The sequence below is a fragment of the Lutjanus erythropterus genome, chromosome 11 (assembly GCF_056507025.1).
Source record: "Lutjanus erythropterus isolate fLutEry1 chromosome 11, fLutEry1.hap2, whole genome shotgun sequence".
NCBI lineage: Eukaryota > Metazoa > Chordata > Actinopteri > Lutjaniformes > Lutjanidae > Lutjanus > Lutjanus erythropterus.
Genome location: NC_139327.1, coordinates 21,949,131 through 21,974,772, shown reverse-complemented (window position 1 = coordinate 21,974,772; position 25,642 = coordinate 21,949,131). Strand labels below are relative to the sequence as shown.

General features: G+C 39.9%; 1 protein-coding gene across 3 annotated transcripts in view; it reads left to right on the top strand.

Moving 5' to 3' along the window:
- Positions 1 to 25,417, top strand: part of LOC146319051 (rho guanine nucleotide exchange factor TIAM1-like) — an 82,600-nt gene extending 57,183 nt beyond the window's left edge. For all 3 annotated transcript variants that reach the window (XM_084731288.1, XM_084731289.1, XM_084731287.1), the window contains 13 exons: positions 1,960 to 2,093; positions 15,122 to 15,346; positions 15,849 to 15,917; positions 16,057 to 16,182; positions 17,179 to 17,287; positions 17,524 to 17,703; positions 17,839 to 17,957; positions 18,072 to 18,180; positions 20,156 to 20,214; positions 20,585 to 20,681; positions 22,060 to 22,147; positions 22,266 to 22,438; positions 23,828 to 25,417. In XM_084731288.1, coding sequence (XP_084587414.1) covers positions 1,960 to 2,093; positions 15,122 to 15,346; positions 15,849 to 15,917; positions 16,057 to 16,182; positions 17,179 to 17,287; positions 17,524 to 17,703; positions 17,839 to 17,957; positions 18,072 to 18,180; positions 20,156 to 20,214; positions 20,585 to 20,681; positions 22,060 to 22,147; positions 22,266 to 22,438; positions 23,828 to 24,420 — 2,081 coding nt within the window. In that variant the 3' untranslated portion in view covers positions 24,421 to 25,417. The remainder of the gene's footprint in view (positions 1 to 1,959; positions 2,094 to 15,121; positions 15,347 to 15,848; positions 15,918 to 16,056; positions 16,183 to 17,178; positions 17,288 to 17,523; positions 17,704 to 17,838; positions 17,958 to 18,071; positions 18,181 to 20,155; positions 20,215 to 20,584; positions 20,682 to 22,059; positions 22,148 to 22,265; positions 22,439 to 23,827) is intronic.
- Positions 25,418 to 25,642: the final 225 nt, after the last annotated feature.

The following is a 25,642-nucleotide window of genomic DNA, read 5'->3' as shown; positions in this document are numbered from 1 at the left end:
CAAAATTATTAAAAGAAGTTAAAAATATGGAAGTTGAGATCTGTTTGGTTTTGGCTTCTGTTTATACATACATAGACATTTCCATGTATATGTACATATTATTTTCAGTCCCTTGATGCATTTGACCTGCAGCTTTGTCTAGCTTTGACATGGTTTTTTGTGTTGCAGGTATTGATCCAATCACACTCGCAAAAGGGACAAATCACACAAAAAAAACCCAAAAACCAAATACATATTTTTCCCCTTGGCTTGTAGTGATATTTATCCATCTAGATTTTTTTTGGTGTGAGTTGATGATTTTTGGAAATCAGCTGTAGAGATGTCTGTTTTTTTCGTCGGTATAATTTCACTAACTGACACTCAGCTTGTAGTGCTCAAAGCACAGAAAAAAATGAATACATTTGGAAAATTGGACAACAGCGTCTCTTTCCCAAAAATCTTGACCTTCTTACACAAAATGTTCCACAGACTTTGTTGTGAGCAGTTTCATGTAGGGATTAATTTCTTCCTATGATAGAATCTTCTGGAACTACTTTTTTTCTTGTTGAAAGAAAGCCTTTAGTTCCATTATGTTGAAGAGAAGGCCAACATCTCTATGGCGGATATCTCCAAAACTCGGCAATGCACACAAAAAAAATCTAAATAGATAAATAGCAGCACAGGTAAGAGGAAAATCGTGTATCAAGGTTATCCGTGCTGATGCTTCATATATCTACTGTATAGCATGACGGTATGTTAGAGAGATGATTGGTGGACTGCTTTGCTCTTTTAGTGTCCGTCATAGTTTTCTTCTTCTAAAGCATCAACTTTGTGTGGCAAAAAAGGGGAGATGCAGATGGCAATCTTTTTAAGCAGAGGGTGAATAGGGCGATCTGCTAATTATGCATGGATGCTGTCTGCTAACCAACCTGCAGGCAGCCGCCAGCTTCCCTCTGACCTGCTCTTTTTATCCATGCAAGGGCACCATTTGTATTCCTTTATAAATTGGGGCTCACGGTGCACGGGCTGACAAGCTGGCGGTGTTTATACAGAGAGTCAGAGCAGTATGAATATTAATATGAATCCTTCAGCTGCGTGGAGCTGTCATTGTGTAGGATACGCCATACACAGAGGGTCAGATAAGGAGTAAAAACATTTGAGCAGCCAGATGGAGGTTATCCATGATGTCATGATTAAGAGAAGATGGGTGTATGCAAGAGGCCTTCGACACAGAGGAGACATTGGAAATTTCTCACGGATACGGATGGAATAATAACCAATTTGACTATACATACTGTACAGTCGTATCTTGAAAAACATTAAGACTAGGTTGTACCAACAATGATTAATTTTTAAACCCGACTGAATTATGGATGAACTTCAAATGATGTTGCACTAAACTTAGAAACTAGTTTAAAATTAAGAGATCAATTTTAAATCACCTTAAGTTTAATTTACTCTAAAACTAGAAATTAAATTAAATTATGTTGCACTGAAACTTTAAACTCCAGTATAAACTGATATAGTATTAACTTTAAACTTACACGTGAGGAGGTTTAACTTTTAAAATAGCTGCCACTTTGAGATGGATTGAGAAAAATAAGTTCCTCAAAGAAAGGGGAAAAATTAGAGCTTCTCTTCCCAGCCATCATGAGTAGGCTAATTAACTTTTTAGCTTTTAGCTGTGTCTTGACCAGCATGTAAACCGTGGGCTAACTCCTGTCTCAGTTAGCTGATAAACATTGCTAAACTCAGGCCTACTGTGTCCATATCTGAGACGGAAATGCTTATACATGCATTTATTTCTTCCCATCTTGATTACTGTAATTTTATTTTCAGCTGTCTTGCCAAAACATCCATAAACCAGTTACAAGTCTCTAATTTTTTCTTTATTTTTGTGAAGCACTTTGTGACATTTGCCCTTGAAAGGTGGTATATAAACAAACTTATATTAGAGTGCTCTGTCCTTTGTCACTGTAGAGGACATCCTGGACGAGGTGTCGGGGTTGACAGTGAATAGCGTAGATGAGAGTTTGGAGGAAAGACCTCGGCTGATCTTGCAGAGCCCTGGTGGTCATCAGGAAGATAAAACCTTCATGGGGACTGGACAGAAGGTAGGACACGGCATGCAAAGACACACCAAACATGCACAGACACACACATGCAGCAGAGCTGGGGATTAAAAGTGTAGTACTACAAAGGATGGAGTATCATGCACACCCTGTCAGATGTGCAGACACAGACCAGCAGCTTTGGTGTCAATATGTGTGTGCGTGTGTGTGACTTGTGGGTCAGTGTTTGAAGTGGCTGATTAGCTGCGTTGTTGTGTTGCCATCTTCCAGCCTGCTGACTTGTTTTTTCTTTTAGCTTCAGGGGAAGCATGGCTCATTTCTCACAGTTTCTCATCTCAGATCTGTCAGACACTAAAAGGAGAACACTGATATCATTGATCAACAATCCAACTCATCTCTGGATGTTTGTTGAAGCAAATACTGTAGAATCCATCTGTTTATGATTATATAAAGTTCCTCTGGCAGGTCTTATCCTAAATATTTCTTCACTATCAGGTGCTTTTTTTTTTCCTTTTTGTCAGGATGTGTTTAAAGCCAGAAAGAGAAAAGTGACTGTGAGAAAAGCTGGGAGATGTTTACAGGCTTTTTCTCATGTGATACTTGTGACCTTTTACACAAAGGCTGTTTTTGGACAAAAAGATCTAAGATGAGAAACACAAGTGTGTGAGTGGTACAACATGCACACACAGCCTTTGACGTTGAAAATTCAAGTCCAATTTGATGGTTGATTCATGCAATATAAATTAGAAAATGATTTTAAATTTGTGAAGTCAGTGTGAAGCAATAATATGTGTCACACCACAGAAAAATGTGGTGCGAAGTGAGAGTTCCCCTGTTGTTCTTCCTTGATCCAGTGTTATCACACTGGATGCAGGAAAGTGGTGTGCAACGTTTTGTTATGCTTCACAGGTTGAACGACATTTTTCTTTGAAACAGTGTGCAATTGGTTTGCCAGTGTTACCCAATCAGCAGTGACAGGTAGAAAAACTCTGATGTTTTAAAAAGGAAGCACAGTTTTTTGCCATTTTTGCTGAACATGGCCCTGATTTTGCAGCATTAGATCTTAGCTTTCTGTCAATATATCACACACTGAGGAATTTATTGCTTCAGTTAACTACATTTGCCATCAGCACTGACTGGACATCCACATGAAAAGTGCAGAATCTTCCCCTTTAACCATGTTCTTCCATAAGTAACAGTTTTTATAGAGTGTTGACAGCATATCAAACAACTTTATTTTGCAGTGTTAAACTGTGTGTGTGTGTGTGTGTGTGTGTGTGTGTGTGTGTGTGTGTGTGTGTGTGTGTGTGTGTGTGTGTGTGTGTGTGTGTGTGTGTGAGAGAAGGTGTCAGTGGCAGCACATGAACAGATGTGTGTGCGCTCTGGAGCACAGAGATGGAGACAGACAGGTGAGTGAAAGAGCGAGTGAGCGGCATCACTTTCTAATTAAGATTACGTCTGGTCTGATCAGGGTCGGCACCGTGATTGCTGGGACGCGCCTTGTGCCAGCCGGTCTCCCTTGGATACGGTTGTCACTTCCATTACCATGGCAATGTCTGATAACCAGTTATCCACCGGAAACTTTTTCTTTTTTTTTTTTTTTTTGCACTTCTCTGTCGGTAGCCCAGACATGAACAAAAGATGAGGAAAGGGCAGGGATGGTGCTGTGTTCTTCCTCTTGGATTTGTGTCAGTGAGCTTCAGTCCCGAGGGAGGACTAATGGGAGAGGTCAGAGCGGCTCCGGTCTAGACTCAGTCCTGTTGGACAGTGGTGGTTCTCTGACTCCAATGTGCCATTATTAGTTGGAAACAAAGTATGAGGAGATGAGAGAAAGACTGACAGATAGGGTTGCCAGGATGGCTGGGTGGGGATGAGAGGCCTGCTTCAGTCTCATTTGGTGCACTTCATGTGGAGAAAGCATTCAGTGATTTGTTAAATTTTACAAAACAGTTTAGATTTCCTCAATGTTCCCATTAACATTTAAAGTCTTTGCTATTTTAAGCTCACAGTGCTTCTACATGCAAGAAGAAATCCTGTCAAATCTATTCTAACAAGTGAAACAGCAGAAAACACAAAATGCAGCATTGCAATCTTTATACCTTTTAAATTGTGTGCAGCGTCATTGTAATGTTTAAAAGTTTATGCAATGTCACTAGTGCCAACTGTATGTTGTTTTATATAGGGAAGGAAAGTCACTGTAGCATCTTATTACTATTAAATGAGGGCACGTTTGTATCTCCAATTAAAGGGACAGTTCACCCCATAATCAAAGGACAGATGTATTGTGTAAAAACATACGTATTTACACAATACATGTTTGCTCTTGCCTGTAGTGCCATTTATCAATATAGATCAGAGATATCAGCCTTCCTGGCTGATAGATGGCAGTCAACTTGTGGCGCTTGAAGCACAAAAAATATCCAAAAAATCAACCGTTGCTAACTTTGGCTGATGCTGGAATATATTTGCTGTGAGCATTTCCGAGCATGGTAATCAAACAGGGTCTTAATAATAATTAGTATTTGAAACGGTAATACTAATTGTCAGATATTTTATTGTGCTTTATCATGAAAACCTGAATCTTCACATGCCCAAATACAATGTAATCTCTTTGGCGATTTAATAATGACAGATTGAGACTTGCTCACCCTTGTCTGTAAAGTTTACCCAAATGTTTTTATTGCTTAGTATGTGTGTTTTGGCTGATTATCAATTTCTGCAAAATTTGCATAAATACACTTAGAGCAGCTCAAATATTTTAACAGTCTTTGCACTGTCTTACCAACTTTGTTCGCACTGTCAGAACATTTTTGCTCTGTCGGCACATCCTCAGGCCCAGTGTGTGATCCTGACCCGGAGAACATGCTGGGACAACCAAACACCTCACATGGTTGCACACTAAATGCACAGTGCATAGTCTTTTGTAATCTGTCTGTTATGTATTCGGTGTATTAGGTTTTGTATATTTTAGTTGGTTCTGTGCATTTTCTTTTGTTGTTCTATGGAGCATCTTGGTCCCTGAGGAACGTTGTTTCCTTTCACTATGTAGCAGCTATATATGTGGTTGAACTGATAAAGACACAGTCTACAGTCAGTCTACAACATCTGTTCCACATAAATATAGATAGAAAAACAAAGCTGCGTGAGCAAGGCAACATAAGGCAACACAGTGCATCAAAACTGTGCAACAGTATTAACAAAGCTCTGAAAATCACTGATCTTCATCTCACCTTTCAGTTTCTAATCTCCTGCTCCAGTGTAACATGTGATTTCTCTCCTAATTTCCATCTGTTGTCTGTTTTACCCTTCCTCTTTCATCCTCCTTTGTCTCTACCTTTCTTTTTCCTCTGCTAAGTGATTTATTGTCATATATTTAGTGACCATGTCCTGTCTGACGTGACAGCTCAGTGTTCTTTATGTTTGTCCTCTCTGATCATCCCGGCTCCTTTATCTGCCGTCCTTGTTGTTTTGAAAGCTTTTTTCTTTTCTCCTGTCCTTCCAAGTTTCCTCCTGACTTCCTGTCCTTCCTTACCCTCCTCCTCCTCCTCCTCACTAGCCCCCCCGCTGTTCATTACCATAAACAACATGAGGCTGCTACTGGCTCTCAAGCAACTCTGCTCTTGTAGCTCTCCAGCCGGCTGTGAGCCCTGACCTGATCCTGTAGCACTTGGACGCTTCCTCCATCAACAAAGACAATCCAAACTTAACCACAGAATCCCTGGGAACTCCCCAAACCATGTCAAAAAAAAAAAAAAAAAAAATGGGCTGCCCCCTTTTTTTTGTTCATGTTTTGTTTCCTGCACTCGTCTCTGAAGTGCCGAGGATTGCGTCTTACCTCATTTTCACCCACTGCCTGCGGTCTCGTGGTGGCAAGACTGAGGAAAAAGAGGCAAAGTGGGACAATTTTAATTATCCCCACATTCTAATTACTTCATTCTCCACAGTGTTTCACATCATTTAGTGCAGATAAATGAGTGTCTGGCTAGCCGGAGGAAACAGGGAGGTTCATTATTTTAGACAAAGCACAGAGCCACCTCCTCAATATGATAAACCAGCCGGAGAATAAAACAGCGATTGCTTGCGATTATGGCGATAATAGAGATGACGGTGATTGCCAGTGTTCTCCAAGGTGTAGTCAGCTCCACTGACAAGTGCTGCTTATAATTGACAAAGCTCTATCAGTTTGGCTGAAGGGCATTTGAAATAGAAAATGCATTATTCAGTGTGTGAAGGGTGGGGGGACAGTTTTCATTATGATTTGTTTTGATTGACTCCTGATGGTATAATTCTGGTTAAATAGCTCTTTTAACGCAGTGCATTTGTTTAATGTAATCACTGACTACTAAGAATCCATAACTTTAGTGCCGTCGTTAACCTCAAAATCTTTTTTAACCTCTTCAACTCTTCAAAATTACTATCTCTCAGAGGCTGAAGACACTAGTATCATATGAAACAAGAAAACCTAAAGCATTCCATCTCCCACTGTCATTCTTTGACCTCTTACTTCAGTATATCTGAATAAGTTTTATGGGTACACAAGAGTTTCCCCTTTTGTCCACTTATGCCATGCAATTTTGGACAAATTTTTTTTGCATGCAGTATAAATCTTATTTCCACCTATTCTATTTGAATATTTCTGCACTCTCTGCTCATTAAACAGTATTGGAATATCATAAATTCACTATGACTGAAGAGCTTAGACTCGATAAGCACAATTGTATTCATGTGTGCTGTTAGTCCCCATAGTAACCATTTCATTGAACTTGACCCTACTGACAGACTAAACTATCTTTTTGGTGCCTTGACAAATCCTACTTATTCTACCTAAATATGGGATTTTTGAGGGATTTTTGGCCATTTTTATCAGTGTGAATCAAAAATGGTTATACTTTGCTCCAAATCATAATGTTTTATGCCCTCATACACTGTAAACTTTACAACAAAACCCCAAACCTCACGCACAGTCAGCTGCATCTCAAATTAACTTTCCAGCTTTCAAATGATACACTCCTCTTCTATGTTAGGAAGGCGGGGAGTAAACGAGGTTAAACCTTACCTTTTCTCTTCCTACCTCTCTTGAAACAAGCCTTACAGCCTTGTCCCAGTTGCTGCTGTCATTTCACAGTCTCCCACTGGAGGGAGCACTGTGCTGATTCATAAAGCCTGTAAAATAACAAAAATGTTCCCAACACTGTACATGCAACCAAGAGCACATTGTTTCAGAATTAATATTAGTTTTTAATTAATATTATTATAGTATTATTACCAATATGGATTGAAATATTTCAGTATCCAGCCATTTATAATGTGTAATATGATATTATAGCCCATAATTTGAATACATTTAAATGTACAGGACTGATTTTTCTTATAGTTTGTTCTGTTATTAATGTCAGGTAGTCACTGCTGCTTAAAGAGAAGAGAGAATAAAACCTTGCTCTTGAAACTTGCTTCACCCAAGAAGCTTGCAAGTCAAAATGTTCCTGCACAGATTTGTGAGGAGTCATGTCATAACATCGTCATCCTTTCACTTGAGATTAAATGATTAAAGTCTCTCTCCCTGTGTCATGCTGCATATCCCATCATTCCTTGCAGGGATTTATGGATTTGCACGTTTCCCTGATTTCAGATGAAACTGAACTTTAAGACTCTGTCTCCCTCCCCTCCTCCTCCCTGTATTCACTGACACCGACAAGTACATGCCTGTTCTTTCATAGTACCATTGCTCACATGCCATTATACATTTGCTATATTTCTATTTACTTGTACATCTGTGTACTTGTACATGTCAGAATGAAGGACGCCACATGTGTATAAATGGGTGTGATGTATTCCTGTGTGCCAAACGTGTGGATCTGGTGTAATCTGTGTTTATCCTGGCTCTCACTGTACATGGTTTCAGCTGATGGGTGTGAGAGCAGGTTTGTGCATGCCTCCATGCTCCTCCCTCGAGCTGTACTTGTGACTGTGTTCTGAAGGGCGGGTCTGCAATGTAGTACATTTTGTAAAAAGGGTAGTGTGTCGTTTCCAGGTTTAGGAAATGCATGTGTTGGACTGACTAGAGAAAAGGTATTGCCGCTGGGGACCTTTTTTTTTTATTTACTCTCTGGATGTTTATATGTTCTCTCCTGAGCTGGTTTCTTTTTCTTTGTTGCATATGCTCATTTTCTGATTACTGATTTATTTATTATTATTTATGATTCATTTATATTTCACACTTTGCTTTTGAGAAAAGATTGAGTATCCTCCCTGAAGTTTTGACATTTTCAAAGATCTATTTCCGCTAAGATTTTAAGCACAAATGTTTTGAAATACTGTCAATACTGGTTTTCTGGCTTGAGGTGAAGGGAAATCCTAGACCTTCCCTTCATATTTAACAGCTGTTGCACTCTTTTCTTATCTCTGCTCCCTGTTCTCTAAATCAGTCAGAATTAAGGCACTGTCTTCTTACGTAACTCATGTTTCTCAGGAATGACAAGTGTTGCAGCAGGTGTGGAATTGCAAGCCATCACTGGATCGACAAGAAGTGACGCTTGAAAGTCAATTTAAGGCTTTAGATGGAAGCAATTGTTATAGGAGAACTTGAATCTCCAGTCAAACCTGCATCAAATGACAAATGTAGAATGAATTCATTTCAAGCTGCTTTGACTACCAGGAGGAGATGTGTAGTGCATCACGGCATTTCTTATGTTGCTGGGTATGTTTTTATTTCAATTTGGAGTCCAGAATTGTTCCATTTGATCACAAACTCCGTCTGTAATTGATTGTATTGTGATGTTGGTATTTCAGTGGCTTATTTTAAGCCATGATTGCAAGCTCAAATCCATAATATTTACCTTCTACTGTCCTTCTCAAGTGTGGTGACATAAGTCTCTCTGGGCTGCGATGAAAGAAGAAAAGAGATAGAAGCCAGATGCCTGTTGTCTTTTCCTGTTGGAGTGTTTGGCTCTCCACCACCCACTGCTTCCTCACCTCCTATTCTCTCCTCCCTCCTTCCTCCTCCTCCCCTCTTTTCTTCCATCTCTCATAAGGATGTGATGTTTGATCTTGTTATTTAATGGAGCATTCTGCGTTGCTGCTGCTGCTGCTGCTGCTGCTGCTCTAAAACACCTGGACAGGAGTGAGACAGAGGACAGAGACGGAGAGAAAAGAGGAGTGGAAACTGGGAGATGAGAGGGGAGCATGCAGAGGCAGTCGGGGAGATTTAGAAAGAGGGACTGATTAGATAGAGGCTGTAGGATAAGGTGACATGAGAGTGCTGTTGTTTATTGCAATCTGTTCAATTCAATCTGTGTAATGACCTATTTGTTGAGCTGCTACAGAAGTGTTGTGCAGAGCAGTGTGAGGCATTTACTTTTGCACACACTTTGACTTTGGCTGGACACATTCAAGAACCATACATCCTGCACAGTGTTGAGGAAGATGAAAACAAATCCCTCTGGCTCTGAGAGGCGCGGAGGAACGGAAGCTACCTGCACTTGAAAAGCAGGACAGGAAACGGACATCTGACTTCTTGTTGAACTCGGTTTGACCTGCCAGTATGTCGGCCTTTAGGAGGAGGAGGAACTCCAAACAATCGACCGAATCCATCTATGATATGTTACAGCTGGTGAGCCGTGCAGTCTGATATATATATGTGTGTGTGTGTGTGTGTGTGTGTCGGTGATCACTTGTATTGTGGATAGGGATGGGTATCATTAGGATTTTATTGATAATGATACTACTTATTGATACTGATACTTATCAATACTGATAATGTTTGCTATAATTTTGTGCAAAAAGACACAAAAGATTGTGAAAAGATTACTATTTTGCAGAAATAAGTTAAATTGTTTCCTGACTTATTGCATTTAGCTGCATTTTCAGATTTATCAAAGTGAGCCCTTACTAAGCTCAGCTGTTTATGTAAAATTGCATAAATACCAATAGCAGTACAGGACATTACCAGTATTTTGGTATTGACCTGTTAAGAACCAGTACTGGTTCTCGATACCCATCTTTAACTGTGGCTGTGATCCTGCAGAGACCAGTGATTACGCAATGGTACCAGCACTGCCATGGTTAGAGGTTCAGTTTGTAGTGGAGCAACCCCTTCTAACAAATAATGAGATTTGTCTGATGACATATTGTGATTACATCACATCGCTAATCTTGAATTTAATCATTTAAATCAAAATTCACGTCAAAAAATGTCAGTTCATTGATGTATATCGACTTTTTTTTTATGTATTATGTACTCATAACGTATTTATCAGTAAGATCAGAGCTGCAATGATTAGTCAATGAATCGATGGGTCAATAAAAAAAAAAATAGTTTATCATTTTTCAAGCAAAAATTTGCTGGATCCGGCTTCTTAAATCTCAGGATTTTCTGCTTTTCTTTGTGTAATATAAGACATTAATTAATGAAGAGTCTTTGCTTCTTCTGTCCAACCAGCCGTCCAAAAGCCAATCTGTGATGCCATTTTCCACAAGTTTTTGACATTTTAAAGACTAAATGATTAATGGTGAAAATCATTAGAACGTTAATCAATAATGAAAATAATCGTTAGTTGCAGCCCCAGTGCAGCTTGAAAAGTTGTGAACAGTTATGCTTCCCTTCACTTCTAAATCTGTAGTGGTGGTAAGGTATTACACAGCCATCCTTCTCCACCCTGTCCCTCTGTCTCATCTCCATCTCCCACTGTCATCCGTCTCTGTCGCTGCTCCATCTGTCACTTGGCTGTCACTAATTCCTCTGGCTGTCGAGGGCGAGACCTTGCTTACTAGTGGCAGTGACTGTCAATGTCACTGCTCTGTTTTGTGTGTATAGAGAGAAATAGATGCGCAGCATACAGCGTGGATGAGTGTTTCTGTTTACACATCCATCCTTGCATTTGTTTTCTATTGATTATTTTGTCTGTTCATGGACAAAATGTTTAAGCTCATTTAACATAACTGAATACAGGGATGCATGTTATGGATTTATTTCACCCAGTATGATAGCTGATAATAACCTGCTTCTCATGGCCAGTACAGATAAGATAACCGATTGTGTAACATCTTTGTACTTTAAAAACTTCATATAACCTGTAGTTTATGCACATCTGAGGGTAAAAAAAAGTGCTCAGATGTAGTGAGCAAAGATGGATGATTTAATATTCCATTGCTCTGACCAAACCAGATCTAACTGACATCCCCATTACAACAAAAACTACGTTCATAAAAAAACCTTAACCACTATTTGCTGGCTATAATTTCTGTATTAGTTCAATAAAAAGCATGATTTTTTTTCCATGATCTTCCCTAATATTTATTATGCATCCCTAATATTATCCACAAAGTCAATATTACTACTTTGGATGTTCTAATATGACTAATTTGACCCTGTGTAAGTGATGCTGTCCATGCAGTGTGAATGACTTGAAGATTAGCAAGTATTTAATCAGATTTGATAGGTCCTATTATTCTTGTTATATAATTTTGTGTGGTCTCCTTCAAGTGACTGAAGGAGCTCATCTTGACTTGATGGGATAAACATCAGCTTGTGTGTCAAATCATGTGTGCGCGCGCATGTCCGTCCAGCAGGGTTGTGAAACTGGTTTGAATACCACAATGGAAAATTATGTTTGTCATTGGTGCAGCCCAACAGGAGACAAGCCATGGAATCAGCAGAGACAAGCCATGTCCCCAGCTGACCAGCTGTCTGTAAATTGTCTGTAGAAACACACAAGCAGGCAGGCTGCAAAATGTTTTTATCCACTGGCCAAATGTCTAGTGAACATTTGTAAATCTGGCCAGCCACTCAATAGGTTTCCTTTTTTTGGCTGGTGAGTGAAGCAAATCTACCAGCCACTTGCCTATTTTCCCAGTATTTAGCTGGTGCTAATTTTGTGCCCTGCAAGCAGGTGCAGTATGTTATCAGTGATAGGATTGGAAATGATAAGATTTTATTGATTCCTGATCAGTATTCTGTATGCAGAAAAGTAGGCCTACACAGAGGAGAGGAATAGTATGAAGATTTCACAATTATAGTAACCAAAAATTTCGGGTTATCATTTGATCCCTGCTACAAGGTTTTTAGCATCAACACAACTGTTTTATCATCGGAGTCTGAGCACAGCGTAGAACAAAGGTTCTCTGCCGTGACTCCCCCTTGTTGCAGTTAGCTGTCAACTATTAAATTAATTGCCAACTATTTCAATAAACAATTAATAATTTTGAATCGTCATTATTAGCAATAAATGTCCAAATTCTATGATTTCAGACTGTCAAATTTTCTGGTTTCTTTACTCCTCTATGGCAGTAAACTGAATATCTTTGGGTCATCTTGGGCTTTGGGAAACACTGATCAACAGTTTTCACAATTTTTGTACAGTTCATGGGCCAAACAACTTATCAATTATTCGAGACAATAAACAATCAACTTTAGATTATGAAAATAATTGCTAGTTGCAGCTGTATCATATACTCTAATAGATAAAACACTTTCTTTCACTGACCCCTCACAGACTAGGGATGTTTGTGTGACATACATTTGCAAAAAGGACTTTTATGAATCACACTGATGACTGCAGGATTGAATTAGAAGCATTAATCCCGTCAAACTGAACGATGGCTGAAAATCGGATTGCTCCTGCTTTGTGTTCTCTGCGGATACAGATTTTGGCTCACATCACCTGATCAGCTGCGCATAACAGAGATGCACTGCGATGACTCACTCTGCCTAGTTGTGGTGGTTTCATTGCACTTGTTTGTTTTGAGTCCAAGATATCTAAGATGGGAAGTACCTGGTAAAGGTCCCACCTTATCAAGTCAAAGCTTTTAGTTTGTTTAATGCTTTTTACAGTATAATTAGGGTTATAATTGTACTGAGTTCTGTTAAGGCTAGAAGTGGGCATGTAGTGTTGGTGTTGAACAGGAGTTCCATTAAATGAGACGTGGAGTATGAATCCCTTGCAATTAGTTTTTGCTGTGTGGGCTGAGCTCATTCATTCCCCCACATTTCAAGGAGATTCTTTCTTCTAATTGTCTTTTTAATCTAGTGGTTCTGGCTCAGAACAGACAGTGAAAAGATGAAAATGTACTTCTCCTTCTCTCTCGTTCCATCCCTCGACAGACCTCGCAGTCCTAGCAACAGCCTGCCTGGACTTGGCTTGCACACAGTCCCATGAAATCACAGATTCACGTGTTTGACTTGAATCCAGAGATAATGGAATTTTTTGATCATAGCAAGCAAATTATCAGGCTGTATTTGCAGACAAAGGAAAGATTAATAAGAATTGTTGTTGGTATTGAAGGATTGCTATATTACTCATTGTGAATTTCAGATTTGCCTTAACACATCCAGCCTCTCACTTTCGATGACGCTCCTATGTCACTTTCTATTTTTCTATCTCCTGTGCCTACGCTCTGTTCCCTTCACCTTCACAGCCTTGGGACTATGAAAGAAACAGTTGGATGTGGACAGAAACTCTCAGTCCTCACTATTCATGTTCTTGCATGTGTTCCGGTCTGTAATTCTTAAACGGCTGTTGCACATCAGTGCGTACAGTAAGATGACTCATCTGAGCTTTTACCAGAAGTCGTTGACTCTCACTTTGCAACTCCTAGTTTCTCTTGATCCTCGTCATTACTATACAAGCAATGTATGACTTTTAGTAGCAGCAATAGTCACTAATATTGGTCTGTATAGCCAGAGGGAGGTGGAAGGGAAGAGCCCCCACTTTTCTTTAAACATTAGGGCCTACTACCAGTTTGGCAGGTCTGCTCATGCTTGGTATTTTTTATACCGGAGATGTAAGTGGGTGTTGTTATGGCAAGTTTTGCAAGAATGTGCTGTATGTATTGTTGGTGGTGCATATTTTTTTCAGTTGATTGCATGCATCTCTGTATGAGCATTGCGAATATCATGAGATATCTTCTACACAAGCCTGCATCCACAAAATGATTTTTTCTTCTCAAAGGGCTTCTGTTCTATTTTGTATAACATGTAAAAATGCACAAATGGTAGCCACGGTAACACTTAATGTGAAGGGGTGAGCATTTGAAGGGGTGTACATATGACAAGTTATTACACTGTAATGACCATGCCATGACACGGGTCATTAACTTGGAGTCTTTATGAAAGTTTATGACTGCTGTCATTAAGTGTCATTCTGTCAGTATTGTCACTTTTGATGCAAAGCTGACATTGTTGACATTTTAACATCTTGAATTAAACATTGGTTATTTCTGGAGCTGATGATGGAAGTAGCTATATCAGTTTCTTTTCATCTCTGAGACTTTCCCCAGCCATGTTAGCATTCTCAGCCTCTAGCTGAACTGGAGAACCCATCTGGATCTGGACTGAAAGCAACTCCAGAGACTGACAGTGACCAGTTTGACAGAGAGTACAGTACTGAGGTTTTTTCTTTCTGGGTTTGGCTCCTGGCACCCTGGGGCTGAGTCAGCTAATTAGGTGGCTGGCTCAGCGGCTAACCATGCTAACTAGCTAAAGCTAGCTACAGCTAACGAGAAGGCTGTCAGCCAGTTAGTGTACTTTATAAACAAGTAAACTAGCTAGGAGGCTAGCTAGCCAACTATCTATCTATCAGGTAACTCTGTAAGCTTAATCGCCTTTGTACTCTAATTTGTTGTCATATGGGCCTTATAACATTTAATAACATCTTTATGACCAAGTTGGGGTCCAGGGGGAAACAATCACGACACTGTTATAAAGCATTTGACCATGTGATAAAACTTGTTGTTCTCATAACAAAGACATTTTTGTCTTAATGTCAAGTTGTTATAACAAAGACATCTCAAACAATGTCAACTTTGCATTTAAATAAATGACATAATTGAGCAAATGTCACTTAATGACAACATGACACTTAATGACAACATGACACTTAATGACAACATGACACTTAATGACAAACATTCAGAATGATTCCTCCTTGTCCATAACAGGGGTCATGACATTGTTATGGCAGTGTGATGACATTCTTATGCACAGCCAATTCAAATAAAATGTTACTGCAGCCCTCTGAAAATCCTGCAAATGTGCAGAATGTGACATGTTTTGTTTTTGTCCTCTTTCTATGCAGAGCACGGAGCAAGTCACCGCTTTCTGCCGCAGTCTCCATGACATGAATCCCCTGGAGTGCCCTATGTCATCCTCCTCATCGTCGTCTTCGTCGTCCCTCTCCCCGAGCCCTGTGTCAGCTTTTCCGCCCACAGCAGGCACTGCCACCCAGAGACAGCTCTCCCACGCAGACAAACTCCGCAAGGTCATCAATGAACTGGTGGAGACGGAGAAGACATACGTCAAAGTCAGTACAACATCTCCTCGAGTGTTTTGATTTAAGATGACCTTTACCACACACATCAATACCTGTAGTGAGTCATCCATATCTGTATCTGTTCAAAAGACACACAAACTCATAATCATGACTTTTCTGGGGAAACTATATTCAGTTATCGTTGTGGGGAGCGTTCCAATTATCATAATAATCATATAATTTGTATGTATAGCACTTTTAAAAACACAGTTACAAAGTCCTTTACAGAACAAGATAAAATTGTACACAGTCGAGATAAAAACAGCAGAAGCAGGCATGCAGAATGTTGACACGCGTTTCGTGTTATGTGGGTTGTGTTCATACTTGTGAGAGCTGATTTCTTGCCGTTATTTAAAATCCTCAGTAATGACTCCACATTAAACAGCCTTCGCATCAACAAACGCCCACACATGCCCTTCCTCATTCCTCTTTGAGCATCTGATCGCAGGCTGATCTTACTCATGTTCGTTTCATGTTCATGCATCTCTTTCAGGACCTGAGCTGCCTAATAGAGTGCTACTTGACGCCTTTGCAGAAAGAGAGCTTCCTCACGCAAGATGAGGTATTTTCTACCTGATCTGTATTAATCCAACTGTAGAAAACAGTGTATGAAATGTTGTAGGCGCGCATAACATTAACATTCACTATGCTCTGAATGTACTTGCAGTGTTAGAATGATGGTCTGTGTTTGTGTGTTGTAGCTGGATGTTTTGTTTGGTAACCTCGGGGAGATGGTGGAGTTCCAGGTGGAGTTTCTGCGGACGCTGGAAGATGGAATCAGACTGGTGCCAGATCTGGACAGACTGGAAAGGGTGGAGCAATTTAAGGTGAGGGAAGGTTGATCGCTTTTGTCAAAATAACATTATGTCCTGTGACAAAATGTCAGAGGTGTGGCCTTGAATCACATCACTGACTTGAGTCAGGCTTGAGTCACAAAACTGATGACTTTAGACTCAACTCGACAAAATCTTTAAAGAGACTGTAACAGTGACTTGTGACTTCTCTTGGACTTGAGCCTTTTGACTTGAAAATACTTGATACTTTCCCCCCAGCCCAAAGATTAAAAGGTCTGTTATTTAAAAAGTGTCAATTTCCTGAATCAAGTAACGTGAACGCTAATGAACGCTTGCTGTTACATTATGACTTGTTTAGAGCTCAAAACTCAAAGTTTAGGATTTGGTACTTGATTTGGGACTTGTCAACTTGAGTCAGGACTTGACTACAAAGATTTGAGACTTACTTTTGTTCCACCTTTACATAACAGCATTGTAATGACATACTGTGGTGCTGACATGGCCTACAAATCTTGCTTTCCAGATGTGCGAAAACACATTTGCTTGACACAATACCCAACAAATGTCACAGATTTTAATAGCTTTTTTCAGTGAAAATGAAACTTGTGATGTGATTCACCATTTGTGGGAATGATCATTTGTGTATTGCCATTGCAATGTTTGGCAAGATAATCACAATATGACTTCTTTAGCATATAATGAAGACCTAACTCCTGAGTTTTGGATTACTTCTTTTTAGTGGTGCTGTTATTTTGCTAATTTATTATATACATGTGCCTTATGAACTTATCGGACATGTCTACAATATACCCAGACTCCTTTTGGACAACCCTAGCAGTACAGGCTGGGGACCTCCAAACCAAACATTTGGATCCCTTTGTCTCTAAAAGGATTGAACACAGTTGAGACATTTGCTTATTTGCCTAATTGTTACTCAAAAAACTGATTCCTCTTTACTGTAGTGCAGCCTTAATAAAAAGCAAACATATCTCAATTGTGAAAGCATGAAATGCTTGTTTGTTTCCACAGAAAGTGCTCTTCTCCTTGGGTGGTTCATTTCTGTATTATGCCGATCGCTTCAAGATCTACAGCGCCTTCTGTGCCAGCCACACCAAAGTCCCAAAGGTCCTGGCTAAAGGTAAAAACATGCACGCAATCTTGATTGGCACACAGCCACCACTTACTCCTCTGATAGTTACGCAGTAGTTTATTTCTCTCTTCCATCTACTGCTAGTAAAGGACGCATGTTGTTTTAGTCACATGCCCTGCAGGTAGAGTGGCTGGTCTTTTAGATGCAGCTGTCTCTGTCTGTTCACATGTTTAATTGACCCCCTTGCTAAAAATGAATAATTGCTCATATTTCTGCTCCTCCAGCAAAGACTGACCCAGATTTCAAGGCTTTCCTGGCTGAGAGAAACCCCAGACAGCAACATTCATCCACTCTGGAGTCTTACCTGATCAAACCCATCCAGAGGGTCCTGAAGTACCCGCTGCTGCTGAAGGAGCTCTACTCTCTCACTGACCCCGACAGTGAGGAGCACTACCACCTGGATGGTAAACCGGTGTCTTCTTTTATTATTTAATATCCTCTATTTCCCAAAACCCACAGAACTAGGAGTAACGAGGATACCAGAAATGATATAATTGCATATATAGTATAATTTGGAGATGTATGTTTGTCCCATTCAGTTGCAATGAAGGCCATGAACAAAGTTGCGAGTCACATCAATGAGATGCAGAAGCTTCATGAGGAATACGGAGCTGTTTTCGACCAACTCATCAATGAACAGACTGCAGATAAAAAAGAGGTAAACATAAAAATGCCCATATTATTCAAGGTTATCCAGCACGAACCTAAAAAAATATCCAACAACTTAAATCTTCTATTTTATTATCTGCATTATTACTTCTATTTACCTCAGGTGGCTGACCTCTCAATGGGGGATCTTTTGCTTCATTCGACTGTGATGTGGATCAACCCTCCAGCCTCTTTGGTCAAGAGCAAAAAGGACCCTGATTTGGCTGCTTTTGGTAAGGCTTAAAGTGTTTTTTGTATTACAAAGTGGAATTAATTCTGCTGTTCTCTTGGCTCTGTTTCTATATGTATTTCTTAGATCAGAGGTTTTTACATGTCTGAGACTGCATGCATCCCCGCGGACAAAGCTTTGAATAAAGACGTCCCCCTTAGTTTACTTGCTTAGTTTCACTCAATTCCTGGGTGTTTATGGGATCATGATTACGTTATTTGATCCTGTAGACAACATTTGAGCCAAGATAGTTTCATATTGCCTCATACTTTTAGACTACATCAAATACACAAAAAAGGTCTGCCTAAAAACATTTAGTTTCTGACTCAGGGAAAGTTGGAAAAAATGGTATCCACCAATACTGTATATCTAGCCTGACTCAATGCATGTAGACTGTCAGTACAAGCTTGCCATTGGGTGACGAAAAACGCAGATAGTGATATGATGAATGCCCCCTGAAGCAAAGTCTCCCATGACTACGCACTTAAAATGGCAAATAAGCTGCTGGGTCACTGATGGTAAGAATGTAAGGCAACTAGCAGTTGTTATCTTTTTATTTTGCTGTGATTTAGCTATTTTAATGCCTAGGTTTGCATCGCATCATGCAAATATTCCATCAAAACAAGTTGCCAAGCCAGATCTTTCTCCAGCACTGAGTACTGTGGAGACAGCTCTGGCCCTCTTTAACCAAATCACACAGGTTGAGGCTATTCTATGTTATCCGCTATTGTAATCATTTTTCACTTCCATTCACTGAGCCTCCCCTGGAACTGCTCCCTGTGGAGGCCCACCTCCTGCTTCGAAAACCTCTTTTGTAGATTGAAATCTTTTTTTAATTTCCAGAAGTTTCAGCTGTCTGCACAGGAACAGAGACCTTTTACATAATTACAGCTAGACTCGTGCATTTATAAGGCTGAAATTTACATTCAGAACAGTTATTCACAGATGTTTTAGATTCACCTTGCCATATCCTGCACAGTCAAATTCAGCAGCATGCTGTAAATCCTAATATGATGTGTAAAGGTAGAATTTATCGCTTTACTGTCAGGTTTGTTGGCTTTGTAGCTGATAAACCTCCACTTGGTGTGCATTATCAGTTATGATGGTTTGACAGTCTTAATTTTCAAAGAAGTAAAACTCTACAATATGAGTATTTACAAACCAAATGATGAAATGCCTCTTTGCATCTTTCTGCATAGGACTGGTCAGAGCATTACATAACTTTGAAAAGCCTGTCACATGTGCAGGATTTCAGATGGACAGATGATCTGTAAAGCGCTCATCTGTCATGATTTGAACACTAACACAGTGTGTCATATTTTGTCATAGATGAATAAACATTTTTCATTTACACTAGATATGTGGTTACTTTTCTCAGCAGCAAAAGATTAATTCTACTGTATGCTCGAATTCTCTCTGCACTAGAAAAACACTGCATACTGTATATAAGCGCATGACACTTTAATGCATAGTGTGATGCTGGGTGCTATTTCTGATTGTGAAGAAATAGACGTGTTAAAAGGAAAACCCAGTCGAGCATAGTACATAAGGGATCTGTGCATTATTTTCACTTTTCACATGAAATGTAGCATGTTATAGTTACATAAATAGGATCACACACACCAAGAAGTGCCCTCTGTCTTCATATTTTACTCAGCCCAGACACTTTTGGCAATAAATATTGCATCTCCATGGTATAAGCGCTCTCTGTTACAAGGCGACAGTGAGTGAAAGTACTTCGTTGCATGCAATCTCATGTCTTTGGTACATTTTGATCTTTTGTGCTTCTGATATCATATGGCAGTAGCGTGCGGCTGTGTTTTTTCCCCAAAAGCTGCAACTAAAAGCATCCATTCAGATGCTGCTTCAAGCTGTGACTGTGGTAAATTGTGTAATTTTGATATATGTGATGAAGAAAGGCAGACCTCCCTAATGGTTTCCTTAATTTTCCTCTTCATCTCTCCCTTGCCCTCGTTTAGTGTTCAAAACAGCAGTCGTGTTTGTGTACAAAGACTGCTCCAAGCACCGGAAAAAAATCGTGAGTATTACTTTTCTCATTTTCTGTTGATTAATTCAGTCATAGACACGCTGTGTTTGGAGGGATGTACTGTGTGGATTGGGGCTCCGGGCTTTCTCTGAAGTGCTTTTTTAAAAATTGCCTCTTTTTTGGCACTTTGACACCGCAGAGAAATTAAGGTTAATGTCTCTCATCAGGGGACAATAGACTGAATTTAATGAGGGTAGTTAATGGCAATTGAAGAGACTGAGACTTTATGTGCACAATACAGCACAGTGAATTGAGTCGGTTAAACCTCCCTTCAGTTGTTGCACTCTTGTGCTCTCTGCTGTCACGTTGATGTATTGCAGCGGTGATGTGTCACATGTCCAACCAATCTCGTCTTTTTCAGGGTGGATCTCATCGTGCGTCTGTGAGTGATGACAAAGATCCTTTCCGTTTCCGTCACATGATCGCTACAGACTCTCTGCAAGTCCGCACCCCTGCAAGTAGGTCTTTAAATACAGTAACATGCAGCAAATGTAATTTTCAATCTTACGTCACCATTCGTCCAAGTATCATCAGCACTTTGAAGTCTGTTTACATCTCTAGGATTACTGTTGTATAGAAGCTGACTTTCACCAACATGATGAGAAAAAAAAAAGATCTTTTAAGACATATTGAGAAACTTCTCAAAATAATGGCTTGGATGCTTAATCTTTACTTTGAAATACTAATGTATTCTGACAAAGTTTCTTCTTATTTTGAGAAAGTTTCTCATTTTAATGACTTAAAGGAGCTGGGATCAGTTCTAACTCAGCGAACTCAAGTGGTTAACTTTTCTCCAAGCCAAGTTGATTTGAACAGAAATTAACTATACTGATTTAGGTGGTTAAACTGTACAAGAATAAGTAAAGGGTTTAATGTAGGCTTTAACTCTGTGATAACATTGATTTTTTTTTTAGGTTTTTAAAAGTTCAGTCACTAAAAAGCTGCAGAATAATTGAACTAGATGACCTGTTCAAACAAATTCGATCAGAAAAGCATTTTAATCACCCAGTCATTAGTCTAAACTATGTGTTGGACAAGAATTTAAATGTTTAGACAAAGCTCTGTGAGGCACCATGTGGAGACTTTAATTTGTCTTGCCAGGGAAGCAGAGAGCTCAAAATTGATATCGTCAGTCAGCCAGATGTCTCCATAATGAAAGTCTGTTCAGTGGGGAAACTTGGGAAGGGATTTTGTTTTTTATTTTTAAGTGTGCTACAGATTGTGCTTAATGCGTACATAAATGTAGTACACGTTTTGTGAGAATATATGTGTTCACCAAGTGTGTGTGTGTGTAATTAACCAAAGTAATATATCCTCACAAAGGGAGATACTGGAAATGGAATTAGCATTTTGGCAGCGCCTGTGCTGTATTTCTCCCGTCTTTTTTCCCTGTAGATTTGTTTCCCACTTGAAAGTGCACATAAGCCCTAATCGTATAGTTCTTAGGGCATAAATTTATTCAGCATTTTTAAGTTGAGGTCACTGCAAAGATCATTTGAATGCTCTAAATCTCAGATGATGTTTCCAATGACTCAATATTCTCTTCAAGGCCTCTGGAGTCCACTAAGTGTTGCTGCTTTTCTCTCTCATAGAAAATAAATGATAACCTTTGTGCACAAAACAGATGAATATCTATTAGTAGGTCTGCATGCAATCTTCCTTCCATCCTGTCTCTGTCCTAGATGAACCTTAAATCACCCTCCGGCAATTCAGCTCAAGTGTTATCGTTTATCTGCCTAATGGCCTGTTGTTAAAGGGAGAGAAATTGATGATGGAAATTAACTGAATGCTTTTATAAATGTGGATCACATCTCTGTTCTCTTACCCTCCTCGCAGACTCTGAGGGCACGACAGTGTGCGAGATAGTTCACACAAGATCTGAATCTGAAGGAAGACCAGAGAGAACCTTCCAGTTGTGCTGCAGGTAGGATTTATCTACACCTTTATTTAAAAAAAATTCAACTGGAGGTATGTAGCAGTAGACAAAAGATGCATTTAGTATATTATTTTTATTATTTTGTGTTTTTTTGTCCACTCTGCAGTTCTCCAGACAGTAAGAAGGACTTCCTGAAAGCAGTCCACTCCATCCTTAGGGAGAAGCAGCGACGCCAGCTTCTTAAGACAGAATCTCTGCCACCCAACCAGCAGTATGTTCCATTCGGGGGCAAACGTCTGTGTGCCCTCAAAGGGGCGCGGCCTGCCATGAACCGAGCAGGTGAGATGAGATAATCCTTCATTAATCCCGCAAAGGGGGGATTTTCAGTGTTACAGATAAAAGGGGGATAGGAAAATAGAAGCATCAAAAAAGCAATAAATAATAAGTAAACAAGCAATTAAAGCAAGCAGAAATACAATCCAATTCTTTTTACTCATATTCAATTGAATAAAGTACAAAGACAAGACATTTAATGTTCAGACTGACTAACTTTATTGTTTTTGTAAATTTACAATCATTCTTAATAATTGCCTGCAACACCTTCCAAAAAAGTTTACCACTCTGATGCATCACCTTTTCTTTTAACAACACTCAGTAAATATCTGGGAACAGAGGACACTAATTTTTGATGGTTTGAAAGGGAAATACTTTCTCATTCTTGCTTGATATATAACTTGAGGTGCTCAACAGTCTGAGGTCAGTTGTCATATTTTGTGCTTCATAATGTGCCACCCATTTTTAATAGGAGACAGGTCTAGACTGTAGGCAGGTCAGTCTAGTAAACACGCTTTTATTATGAAGCCACACCGCTGTAGTGTGCAGATTGTGTCTTGACATTGTCTTGCTGTGCTAAGCAGCATATGTTGCTCCAAATCCTGTTTGTATCTTTCAATATTAATGGTGCCTTCACAAATGTGTCTGTAATCAAATACAGAATGAGTGTGCATTTAAAACAAAACCCAAAGTTTCAGTTTGAACTTTAAATGTCTTGTCTTTGTACTGTATTGAATTGTGTATTAGTGTGTATATATAAAGGTATTTGTAAATCAATAATGATGGGCTTATATACCTCAGTGAAATATTGAAATTGTATAGCTGCTATATATTAATATTATAGTGACGCTGTCAGTTTTGGTGTGTGTGGTCTGCTGGGAGGAGTGTTGGTTGAAAGGTTTGACAGCAACAGAAAAGAAGGACCTGTGGGATCTTTCCTTTTTCTTTTTTCTTTTTTGGTGTGTGTGTATGAATGCAGCCAGAGGGAACCTTCATCCTGTTCCTGTGTCCTCAGTCTGTTCTGCCTGTATGTGTGTGTGTGCTGTTTGTATCTATTGCTGCAACTCTTGACAGAGAGCTGAGGAAAGATACAGAGACAGTGATGTAACCATTGGTCACCACTTGTTTTTGGAGTCCTGACCTTACAACTTGTGTGCTGTTATTGTCTGGGGGGCTACACACCACTGCCAGAAACAGCAAAATAATGAGAAAATTGGAAGATGCAAGCAGATGGCAGGGTCTCTGCAGATACAGACACCACCACACACTTTTAGTGGGTTGTATGTAATGACTGAGAGAGATTATTTTTATGAGTCTGTACATATTTTTTTTTAGGAAACAAGGAGCAAGATAAAATATGGTGTTTTTTTATCTCTCCTTTTTTCTTCTGTTCAGCATCAGCTCCATCACGAACACTGGCCCGCAGGAAACTGGTGAGGAACCGCTTCACTATCGACACCGACCTGGTTTTCCACGGCAACAACAACAACAGCAACGATTCAGAGCCCTCCCAACCCTACCCGCCACTGTCCCAGCATGCTCTTCTTCAGTCCCACAAACCTCAAGGAGAGGACACTGACCGCTGGGTGGAGGAGCAGTTCGACCTTGGCTGCTACGAAGACCAGGGCGAGGGCATTGACATGGGGCAGGTGAAGGAGACGGACATTTTGAGCGACGACGACGAGTACTGCAAGTCTGTCCGGGCTGCGTCTGCAGAACCAGCTGACCTGGACGGGAAGATGGAAGGACTCGACTTGAATGGACGAGTACAGACTGGAAGCGAGATCACGCAGGAGATGGAAGCTGATAAAAGCTCTGTAGACTCTTTCACCTCCTGCGGCGTGTCTCTATCCCGCTGTGCAACCCCGACTATAAAGCTCGCCCCCTTAAAGCAGTGTGCGGTGGAGGGGGCCGCAAACAAGGACCATGACGTCATCTGGGTGCGGCGGGACGACTTTGCCAACGGGTGCAACAGTGACGTCTTCTGACTGGGGAGTAATGGAAGATGACATGAAGAAAATGCAAGAAGAGATTGGATATAAGCTTTACATATGTAGAAGTTGGAGGAGAAAATGTGTATAAAAGGTGTTAAACCTCGGCCAGTCCTCCCTGTATCAATATAACCCTCCTCTCCCCGCCTCGCCTGCATCTCCCAATCCTAAAGAACTGAAACACCAAGTAAGTAAGGAGAAGTAAAAACTTCAAGAACTGCTTAAAAGTGGAACAGAGAATACAGGCATCACACACACCTGTGGAATCATATTTGAACAAGACAACACTGCATGTACACGCAAGTAAACAAGCAAGCAAGTGTATTTATGTATACTGTAAGTGCATATAGGACACAGAAGCACAGACACTCTGGGCAGCTACTGTACCGTGCACACATTGTACTGAAGCGACGTCATCACTGAACTGTGATCTTGTGGCCAAAAATGTCTATTTTTCAACACAGGAATGTGGGTGTTCTCTATTTTTTGACTCAGAAAAACTGCGTTTGTATTTTAACACTCAAGGGCTGTGTGTTACTGAACTTCTCTTCAGGGGCTTTTGGCTTAACGACTGCTGTGTAAAAAAAACAAAACAAAACAAAAAAAAAAAGATGGTGAGATCCAACTAGCTTTATCGTGCTTTTTATTGTTTTAACTTAATATCAGCTGCACATCAGTGTATAGTCAGGAGTACAATAGAGTGCCGTTAACCTCCTTGTATGAAAAATATTTCACTTTTGTCTCCTAGTGTATCCTTTTTAAAAAGATAGTTTGGACAACAGATAAGTCTACCTGTTTTTTATTTAATTATTGCCTTTTTATTGTAAATTTTTAATGTTTACACCACATTCAGCTGCCCAGTGTTACAGACAAACCACCTTTTGTGTGCTTGGTGCCAGAAACAGGCTTATGAGAGCCAACGCTTGTGCCCTTCACATGAATGTCCAGTCTTTACTTTTGTTGCTCAAATAAAATGGCATTGTTATTTTGTTAACTCATGGATTGGTTTAAGGGATAGTTCAGATCATTTTAAGTGGGGCTGAATAAGGTACCTGTGTATTACCTACAGTAGATGCCCTCAGATGCTGAAGCTAAGTAATGAACTGTTATGGAGAAGGTTAGCAGCAAAACATATTTTAGCAACTTAGAAAAACCTACACCTAGAAAGTCAAGGCGTAAAGGAGTTGCTGGTCTACCGCTGCCTTGATTGGTTAGTTTG